Source organism: Leptodactylus fuscus, chromosome 11 (assembly GCF_031893055.1).
Source record: "Leptodactylus fuscus isolate aLepFus1 chromosome 11, aLepFus1.hap2, whole genome shotgun sequence".
Lineage (NCBI taxonomy): Eukaryota > Metazoa > Chordata > Amphibia > Anura > Leptodactylidae > Leptodactylus > Leptodactylus fuscus.
This window is the reverse complement of record NC_134275.1, coordinates 82,009,973-82,021,111: the sequence shown is the minus strand read 5'-3', so window position 1 is coordinate 82,021,111 and position 11,139 is coordinate 82,009,973. Positions and strand designations below refer to the sequence as shown.

Genomic DNA, 11,139 nt, shown 5'->3' with positions numbered 1-11,139 from the left:
GCGCGGCGGGGTATCAACACCCGATCTAGATACACAGGAGCTAAATAGACTGGGGTACATTGGAGCAAACCCACATCTGTGAGACCTAAAAATGTGTCACATCTCCGCAGAGCCATTGTCTCTACCGATGTCATAGAAGGATCACACGGTGAGCGAGGATGGAAAACTACTAACAAAAAGTAGTCTCACTCTGGGAGATCCGGCCTGTCCAGGGATTAGATGTAATACTGCAGATCGCCTGTAGTGGCCGCTGCAGGGAAAATGAGAAGCTGGTGGGAAAATCAACCGATTGGGGGGATCTGTATAGTGGAATATACTGTATATAGTGTCATTGGGGATAGAGATAGATAGATAGATAGATAGATAGATAGATAGATAGATAGGAGATAGATAGATAGATAGATAGATAGATAGATAGATAGATAGATAGATAGATAGGAGATGGTTATAGATAGATAGGAGATAGATAGATAGATAGATAGATAGATAGATAGATAGATAGATAGATGATAGATAGATAGATAGATAGATAGATAGATAGATAGATAGAAGATAGATAGATAGATAGATAGATAGAAGATAGATAGATAGATAGGAGATAGATAGATAGATAGATAGATAGATAGATAGATAGATAGATAGATAGATAGATAGATAGATAGATAGGAGATGGTTATAGATAGATAGGAGATAGATAGATAGATAGATAGATAGATAGATAGATAGATAGATAGATAGAAGATAGATAGATAGATAGATAGATAGATAGATAGATAGGAGATAGATAGATAGATGATAGATAGATAGATAGATAGATAGATAGATAGATAGAAAGATAGATAGATAGATAGATAGATAGATAGATAGATAGATAGATAGATAGATAGGAGATAGATAGATGGATAGATAGATAGATAGGAGATAGATAGATAGATAGATAGATAGATAGATAGATAGGAGATAGATAGATAGATAGATAGATAGATAGATAGATAGAAGATAGATAGATAGATAGATAGATAGGAGATAGATAGATAGATATATAGGAGATAGATAGATAGATAGATAGATAGGAGATAGATAGATAGATAGATAGATAGATAGATAGATAGATAGATAGATAGATAGGAGATAGATAGATAGATAGATAGATAGAAGATAGATAGATAGATAGATAGATAGATAGATAGATAGGAGATAGATAGATAGATAGATAGATAGATAGATAGATAGAAGATAGATAGATAGATAGATAGATAGATAGATAGATAGATAGGAGATAGATAGATAGATAGATAGATAGATAGGAGATAGATAGATAGATAGATAGATAGATAGATAGATAGGAGATAGATAGATAGATAGATAGATAGATAGATAGATAGGAGATAGATAGATAGATAGATAGATAGATAGATAGAAGATAGATAGATAGATGATAGATAGATAGATAGATAGATAGATAGATGATAGATAGATAGATAGGAGATAGATAGATAGATAGATAGATAGATAGATACATAGATAGGAGATAGATAGATAGTAGATAGATGATAGATAATATCCAGAAATATCTATCTCTTATTCTGCAGTTTTCCCCTCTACATGCTATATCTGTTGTGTGCACAGGTACACAGTGAGTAGAGGAGAATCTGTCTCTCATGCAGGACATGTATAGAGAAGTCCTAACCTACACTTTGGTTGTGATGGAAAGCTTCTATTCAGTGTCTCTCTTCTCTTACTTCCTTCTAAGCTTCTATAGAAATGGGTCATGTGATCTGGAGTTTTGTATAGGGATGATGCGCTCACATAGGGGTATACAGAATACAGACTCCATATCCTAGTGACAGGTCACCACTTTATACGATGACAGCTCCCTATATTCACTGTATAAAGGACACGACAGCTTTCTGATAGGTCCTAGTTATATCTATGGTATGGTTTCATGTTCTGGTTATGTCTTATGTCTTGTTACATTTGGAGGCAGTAGTGACCCCGCCATAGCTGGTCCTGCCCTAGAAGTGTGTCCCGTCTACACAATGCTCTGTGAGCTAAACACACCAGCAGGTGCTCTACGAGTATATTTCAGCCCTGGCTAAACGTGACCATTATTTGGCACCCCTACTGGTAGCCTGAACAAAGTCGTCCCAGCATTGTGGGTCCATTAGTTGGTTCTCCCATTAGTGCCATCAACAAAATAGCCCTGGTACTGAGGGTCCACTAGGTGGCGCTCCCACTGATAACCCGAACAACATAGTCCCAGCATTAAGTTTCCATTATGGGACAGTCCTACTGACACCCTGAACCAAGTAGTCCTGGCATTCGGGACCCCTATTCAACAAGTCCTGGCCATGAGAAGTCAATGGCTTTACCATCCCATGGAAGAAATGACTCATTACAGAAATGTCTAATCAATGCGTTAGGACAGTCTCAGCCATCAATGGGAGTCCCACCCCCCACGATACATCCAGACCCCTCTCATACACCCTTAAAGTCATCTTTACATGAAGTAATAATCCCCCCTGCTTAGCCCTTTCCTCTTAATGTACAGATTACAGGCAGACAGATGGTGCAGATTATAGAGGGCGATGATACACAAGTGTCCGAGCAGCGACGGGAGGAGAAGAGAAAACCTAAACATAAAACCAGAGACAATGATAGAAGGATCCGTCACATCCTCAGGCTCACCTCTCTTCCTTGGGGCGGCTGTGTCTTGAGGGTCTCCCGCTCTCAGTGCTTGGGTAAGCCCCCTCACCAGGCGAGGAAAACTCAGGTATCCTCCACTTGAAGCGGTGGCATCTCTAAGAGCCTGTGGGACCCCTGCCAGGATGCTCGGACCACCCCAAAGTCCCTCAATATCTTGGACGTGCACCTGTCCGCCACCTTCTTCTTCTAGAATGTGGTATAAGATCCGAAGACTGCGGAGAAAGCCCCGGGAAGGGCAAGGAAAAGCGGCGGAACCAGGGGCCACAGCACCTGGGGGAGAGGGGTCAACATTGGTAGAAGAGGGGCTGGGGGTGCAGAGGGGAGAGGAAGGGCAGGAAACTAACAATGTGCTCATGATGATTTCAGGTTATCTAAACTATCTATCTATCTATCTATCTATCTATCTATTATCTATCTATCTATGTATTATCTATCTATTATCTATCTATCTATCTATCTATCTATCTATCTATCTATCTATGTATTATCTATCTATCTCCTATCTATCTATCTATCTATCTATCTATCTATCTATGCATTATCTATCTCCTATCTATCTATCTATCTATCTATCTCCTATCTATCTATCTATCTATCTATCTATCTATCTATCTATCTATCTATCTATTATCTATCTATCTCCTATCTATCTATTATCTATCTATCTATCTATCTATCTATCCATCCTGGTCTCTGGATCTCTGGTCATCTTCTGGCCATCAGGCTGTCTCCTAAGGGTGACAAGCAGTGACCCCGGTCTCCTACGAACCGTCCTCTCTAATAGGGTTTCCCACAGTCAAGTACCCCCACGTCTATGATGACACACTGTATCCAACTAGAACCCCCCAGACTGGTGTCCTCGTCTCTAGAGCGCACACATCTCCTCGTAGTCTCTAGGTGGCTGTCTCTTCTTACTCACACTCTCTCCGTCTCTTGCAGTCTCTTCATCTGGCTCTGCTTTCCCCTTGCAGGATTAGCTGTGGTTCTTTCTGTCTCTCCCACTTTCTCCTTACTCTCTTCCCCAGTCTCTGGGTCAGTCTATGGGCCAGTTGGCTGTCTCTCCCCTCCCTCTCGCAGCATAATCTCTGTGATTCTTGCTAAGTCTCTACCTCTTTCTCTTTGTAGCTTGTGATGCTTCCTGTGGTTTTAGAGACTGTCACATGTGCGGGGTCTCATTGAACACATGGGACTGTGGACCAGAGACATTTGCCTGTTTCTCAGCCCTTTCTCTCCCCTCCCCCTATTTCAGGGTCCCTTTGTTTCGCTCCCCTCTTTGTCCCTCTCTCGGTCTCTTCTGTCCCTCTTTGCTCCACATTCACCTGTCACTCTTCGCTTTTCTTACGGTTACAACTTCCGCGTTTTTTTTCAACGCTCGGTGATAAATATTTGACTTCTGGATGGCAGAAAAAACATGGTGCGAAAACATGGCCAGCACATTGCATACCCCGCATACCTCTCACACAAAGGGTTAAGTCACCGGAAAAAACAAAAGGGAGAATGGACCCGTCTTGGAGCCAGATGGGCCAGATGCTTCCACGTATTACGGGCTTCGGTTCCTTTACTGGTCTCTGCTTGCTGTCAGTGAATGGGAACCTTTTAGGTTATATCCAGAGGCTGAACCCCCCCCAGACCTAAAACTTCTCACAGCTGATCATTTGCTACAATTGTATACAGTCTATGAAACCCTGTGTGCGCCAAACATATAAGCAGCACAACTCTATCCTGCTCTGCACAGACCCCAATATAATCTACGGGGTCCGCGGGTAAGCGCTTTTTAAGTAGATTGAGTTTCAAGCGGACGCAAAGAACAGACAACCTAATGCAGGCGTGAACCTAGCGTCGATCTGTTGGCTTTTCAGTCCGTTGCTCTGATCCTTTGATTGAGAATGTACCCTCAGAAATCACAAGGTTCTCCCTCAGTTATTGTAAGCAGAGATCTTGGAAATGGTGAGAAACACAAGTCAGATTAGGAAAGAATAGAGACGAGCACTAAGAATTCTGGAGGTAAATACGTCTTGTTGTTTTAGTGTTTCGGTATATAATCTCCCCCCGTGCAAATACTGTATGAAAACAAAATGAACGTCACAAGTCCCAGGTGTTGAGGTGAAGCCCAGGGCGAGTGGAGGATTACTGCTGTGAGAAAATGTCACTTTATTTTTTAATTATTGTTACATTTTACATAAATCAGTAATAGAAATAACAATAAACTTTGTAACAAATCTACAATAATACAGTAAATAGAAGATGAAGCGCTGGATTGTGAAGCTGCAGTATCTCTGAGTGTAGGGGAGACTGCATGCTGTGACACAGGAGGGGGATGAAGCTGCAGTATCTCTGAGTGTAGGGGAGACTGCATGCTGTGACACAGGAGGGGGATGAAGCTGCAGTATCTCTGAGTGTAGGTGAGGCTGCGTGCTGTGACACAGGAGGGGGATGAAGCTGCAGTATCTCTGAGTGTAGGTGAGGCTGCGTACTGTGACACAGGAGGGGGATGAAGCTGCAGTATCTCTGAGTGTAGGTGAGGCTGCGTGCTGTGACACAGGAGGGGGATGAAGCTGCAGTATCTCTGAGTGTAGCTAAGGCTGCATGCTGTGACACAGGAGGGGGATGAAGCTGCAGTATCTCTGAGTGTAGCTAAGGCTGCGTGCTGTGACACAGGAGGGGGATGAAGCTGCAGTATCTCTGAGTGTAGGTGAGGCTGCGTGCTGTGACACAGGAGGGGGATGAAGCTGCAGTATCTCTGAGTGTAGCTAAGGCTGCATGCTGTGACACAGGAGGGGGATGAAGCTGCAGTATCTCTGAGTGTAGCTAAGGCTGCATGCTGTGACACAGGAGGGGAATGAAGCTGCAGTATCTCTGAGTGTAGGTGAGGCTGCATGCTGTGACAGGAGGGGGATGAAGCTGCAGGTGAGGCTGCATGCTGTGACACAGGAGGGGGATGAAGCTGCAGTATCTCTGAGTGTAGGTGATGCTGCATGCTGTGAAACAGGAGGGGGATGAAGCTGCAGTATCTCTGAGTGTAGGTGAGGCTGCGTGCTGTGACACAGGAGGGGGATGAAGCTGCAGTATCTCTGAGTGTAGGTGAGGCTGCGTGCTGTGACACAGGAGGGGGATGAAGCTGCAGTATCTCTGAGTGTAGGTGAGGCTGCGTGCTGTGACAAAGGAGGGGGATGAAGCTGCAGTATCTCTGAGTGTAGGTGAGGCTGCATGCTGTGACACAGGAGGGGGATGAAGCTGCAGTATCTCTGAGTGTAGGTGAGGCTGCGTGCTGTGACACAGGAGGGGGATGAAGCTGCAGTATCTCTGAGTGTAGGTGAGGCTGCGTGCTGTGACACAGGAGGGGGATGAAGCTGCAGTATCTCTGAGTGTAGCTAAGGCTGCATGCTGTGACACAGGAGGGGGATGAAGCTGCAGTATCTCTGAGTGTAGCTAAGGCTGCATGCTGTGACACAGGAGGGGGATGAAGCTGCAGTATCTCTGAGTGTAGGTGAGGCTGCATGCTGTGACAGGAGGGGGATGAAGCTGCAGGTGAGGCTGCATGCTGTGACACAGGAGGGGGATGAAGCTGCAGTATCTCTGAGTGTAGGTGATGCTGCATGCTGTGAAACAGGAGGGGGATGAAGCTGCAGTATCTCTGAGTGTAGGTGAGGCTGCGTGCTGTGACACAGGAGGGGGATGAAGCTGCAGTATCTCTGAGTGTAGGTGAGGCTGCGTGCTGTGACACAGGAGGGGGATGAAGCTGCAGTATCTCTGAGTGTAGGTGAGGCTGCATGCTGTGACACAGGAGGGGGATGAAGCTGCAGTATCTCTGAGTGTAGGTGAGGCTGCATGCTGTGACACAAGAGGGGGATGAAGCTGCAGTATCTCTGAGTGTAGGTGAGGCTGCATGGTGGTGATACTTAGACATTGTACTGCACTACTAATAGATTATAGTATGTATGGAGTCTTTATTTTATCCCTGTATGTTGGTTTTAGTTGTGCACTGTATGGTAGCATTATTATTAGAGCACTGTATGGTAGTATTCTTTGTGCCTTGTATGGTAGTATTGTTAGAGCACAGGATGGTAGTATTATTAAAGCACAGTATGTCAATAGTATTATTAGAGCACTGTATGGTAGTATTCTTTGTGCCTTGTATGGTAGTATTGTTAGAGCACAGGATGGTAGTATTATTAGAGCACTGTATGGTAGTATTATTACAGCATTGTATGGTAGTATTATTTGTGCAGTGTATGGTAGTATTATTAGAACACAGTATGGTAGTATTTTTTGTATGACAGATTATTGTATACTGTATGGTAGTATATTCCATGAGTGCACCATCCAGTATACGGCCAGGTGACTATATGTCGGTGTCTGCTTGTTCAATTACTAGAAGAGAATAAATAACTGGGAAACTCTCCAGACCATGAACATGAACCCAGTGAACGGACTCTAGAGAGGAGAGGAATTTGGAACATCTGCCAAATATTTCCAAATTCTTCTGTCTCCTCCTGAAATCCCCGTAATTGTATTTTCCTTTTACACCTTAGTTCACACGTGCACTCTGTCCAAAAACTCAGAAAACAGCAGTTTCCCTTCACACCTAGCCTGATAGCCGAATGTCACCAGTGCACACAGGAACTAAGGGGATCAATGCCAGAAGACCATAGTGAGCGGGTCGGGGGATTTAAAGGGATAGTCCCATATTATGTAGCTCTTACAGGTAGTGATGCTGTGTGCTGCCATATAGGGTACCTGCACATACCACATGTTTATACACCCGTGCACTGACTTATTCCCCCCCGTTTTATAAGGATTCTAATGATGTATAAGAAGATTCCAGATTCCATATTATTACCAAGCACCAACTGTCCACTTTGCTGTGCGAAAGCACAACCATTGCACACTATGGGACCGTCTCATAGATTGGTGCAACAATGTATCAAAACAAGATAAAGCAGAGGATTCTATAAAACAATCCGTCTTGTTATCTGGACTTATTTGACGTTCTTACGAAGAGCTGGTATTGGTGTGATTGAGGATATCGGCCCGCGGCTTCCCCTTCCCACACTGTATACACTGGCTTCTCACAGTCCGTCCTTCCCATGGCAAAGAAATGTTACATCGTAGATAAGCTGCGGGTCCGCTCTGACTAGTTTATCACTCCGGATTATTACTTCTATCTTATTATAATGCGCTATTATATCTGTATCCACTCTATTACAATGAATATTACACTTGGGCTATGACCTTGGCTACGATCACAGGATGTGAAGGTGTGAGGCCCTTATGGTGGGGCTAGGGGTGATGGAAGACTTAGGTTACTGATCCCTTTGTATCTTGACTGCCCCCTTCTGGCCTAGACACTCATGGCTCCCCCTAGGTTATTAGGTTTTAAGATTTAGGGAGAGGATGTAAAATCAAGGCCCCCACTTACCAGGTACTATCTAGGAATCTTCTTATATTGCAGAGAGGCCTTTGGGCCCCCCTGAGGCTCCAGGACCTGGTAGCGATTGTTACCTCTGTGCCCCCTATAGCTTCACCCTTGGACTTGGGTGAGGCGACATGGATAAAATATATACTAAAAAACATAAGAATAGAAGCGGCCATGTTCCCAACTCCACCAGTGATCGTCATATTACTACAAGGTGACCCCGCTGGAGCACAGTCAGCTCTGCTGTGCGCAGTATTGTGGGGGCTTAGTCTGGTCAACAAAACTTTGGGAAGGGAACGAGCGATGTCAGCACAGCGAGGATTAATGGTCGGGAGGCAGAGGAACAATGCGGCTCCATACAGGGGGACAGGGAGAGGTGCCCATAGAGGTTGGATGTAGTGTCCGCCCCTCAATCTATTTGGTTAATATTAGATTATTAGTTTATAAGGGGTTATTGTTTTCTTGGAGGACTCTGTAAAACACAATACATGGCACCCCGACTGACAGAAGTGGGGACACATTAGGCTGACAATGTGGGCACTCCGCCTTGTACGATCTAGCAGGGGACCTCTGACAGGCGCCATTTGTGCAGGTACTATCAGTGCAGATGTTATAAGGATATTATTAGGATGCAGTGTCTGCACATGAAGGAATGATGAGAGTAGTAGTCTTCTCTCTTCCCCCACATAACACTGAGCAGTCACCTTAACCCTTGCCCCAAATCTGCCCTGTGTGACTGTGGTCGTACGGGGGAAGGCAGATAAACATGCTATAAATGTCTATTACAAGGAGATGCTATAATACCGCCAGACTATAAACTGTGCCCAGAATGTGGCATCTGCTAGCAGCGATGATAATCTGTGACAGGACATGGCAGGGTTGTGCCGCCGTCAGCACAGAAGGAATTAGCTATCAGAGACTCGCCGTACAATGCCCTCGCCGGGTGAGAGGGTCACTACAGAGGAGAACGAAACAGGGGGCCCGAAGTAACAGGTGAAAGGTCCGGCCTAATATAGGAGTGACATGGGGGGGGAATAAACTGCACCATACCACTGACTATAGGGGCTCCCTATCCTTTATGCATTCGGGGATTCCTATTTTTATGACCACTGGGGTCAAACATTGACCCCTTATTCTGTGGCCAGGGAATCAGAGGTAAATGAGCCCAATATGGATAGGTTAGGGACAGGGGAGTAACTATAGGACATATCCAACATGTCCAATCCGGCATACATGGGATTCATCAAGGACAAATGTATATCCCCATGGTGGGGGCCCGGTTACAGATTTAGTGCTGGGGCCCAGGAGCGCAGCTCATATTCCACTGGTGATGGTCCCTGATTCCATTTTGCAGATATTACCGCTATTGAGAACTAGTAAGTCATCTTTCTGACAGGTGGTTGATGTATACAGAGAGATTTGCTGTGGACAAAGGAGCGGAAACATGGCCTCCGGCAGTCTGGTGTGGTGGGTGGTGTGACTTACGCCAGGCATCCATTAGTGGTAATTAACAAGTAAGCCTCAGAGCTAGAGACACTTACCTACCGGGTGGGTGAGGAGAAGACAATACTGAACAATAAACAGGTTCTATGAGAAGGTCCCTACTGTGGCAAAACAACAACTCCCAGCATGCCCTGGTGACCTGCCGCTGTCATGGCATGCTGGGATTTGTAGTTTTGCACTGACTGCAGCCACCTCGGGGTTATCTACTCTCTCTGTCTGTTGCGATCTCCTTTGGGCCTGTTACACTGTAGTAGAGACTCACAAAGGGATTATAAGACATTAATATCTTGTACAATAAGTACAAGGACCATCTGGGACTCCATTATCTCCATCATCTTATCCTTTACAGCTGCGCCGGGTTCACAGGGAATCCTTTTCTTCCCCACTTTTGCAGCGCCTTTGCAAAAAACGTATCATTAACCCTTTAAAGGGAATCTGTCTGGTCCCAAATGCCTCCCCACCCAATAATAACGCTGTGTAAGAGCCTTTCATAGGAGCAAACACTTACCTGTGTGGGCACAAACTGACCAAGCAATGCAGAGATAATCATCTTTTTATGGATATGCAAATCAACCTGCAAGTGCACTGGGGGCGGAGCCTGATTTACCGGATTTGTTTACAGACAAGCAGCTGAAAATGTCAATCACAGCTAAAGGAAAGACAGAGGAGAGTCAGAGCACTTGCAACTGTCTGCAGGCAAATAGGACGAAGCAGGTTCCGCCCCCAGTGCACTTGCCAGCGGAGTTGCATTTTGGATCTGGATAGGAGTGAAGGGCTGGCCCAGAGGAGAGAGGTCAACACCACAAGACAGTATAACAAAGGCAGGGATCGGGAATGGAAAAGTGATGACACTGCCTCTGGTTGTGAACATTTTTAATGCTGAAAACTGACATAAGTAAGAACTCCGGGTTCAGAGCAATAATAACCACTGAACTAGCTCAACATCTGTACCTATATCTATGTGTAACCGTCTCAGTAAGGCAATGGGAATGGATGGACAGGGAGGGGGCTCCGTCTGTGTCCCTTACCTTGCAATAGTTAGTGTCCTTTGCTGTCATCCTAAGGCAGATGACAGCAACGGACATTAATAACAGTAGAATGAACATAGCCTAACAACTAAGGCTGAGAAAATTATAAATTTCAATTTTTTTTTCTATTGTGTAGGGGGAGGGGAAAAAATTTAATCTGCTTTATTAACCTAATTTCCTTCCTTTAAGTAAAGTAAAGACTCTTCAAGCCTTTGAACTAGTGATATCTCTGTATTTTTATAGATAGAATTCCAATCTTGGTGCCATATGACAGCTAAGACTCTCAGCCTTTCTATGACACCAGAAGCACGGGTATAAGCTATTTAATGTGACCCCTCCCCTTCCATTAGCAACTGCAACACTTGAACGTACCGGCTATAAACAGTGCGTACGGGATGGACTCAGTTAGATCTTTGCTATGGAGAACTTTACAGCCTGTTTTCTATTAAAAGGGAAGTAGAATAGGTTAATCAAGTCTATTACAAA

At 44.7% G+C, this 11,139-nt stretch overlaps 1 protein-coding gene across 1 annotated transcript in view; it reads right to left on the bottom strand.

The window, feature by feature from the left end:
* The window catches only part of SAPCD1 (suppressor APC domain containing 1), a 21,415-nt gene extending 18,292 nt beyond the window's left edge, over nt 1-3,123 (bottom strand). The window contains exon 1 of the mRNA XM_075260475.1: nt 2,689-3,123. Within this exon, the coding sequence (XP_075116576.1) occupies nt 2,689-3,061 (373 nt within the window). The 5' untranslated portion in view covers nt 3,062-3,123. The remainder of the gene's footprint in view (nt 1-2,688) is intronic.
* Between the last annotated feature and the right edge of the window lie 8,016 nt (nt 3,124-11,139).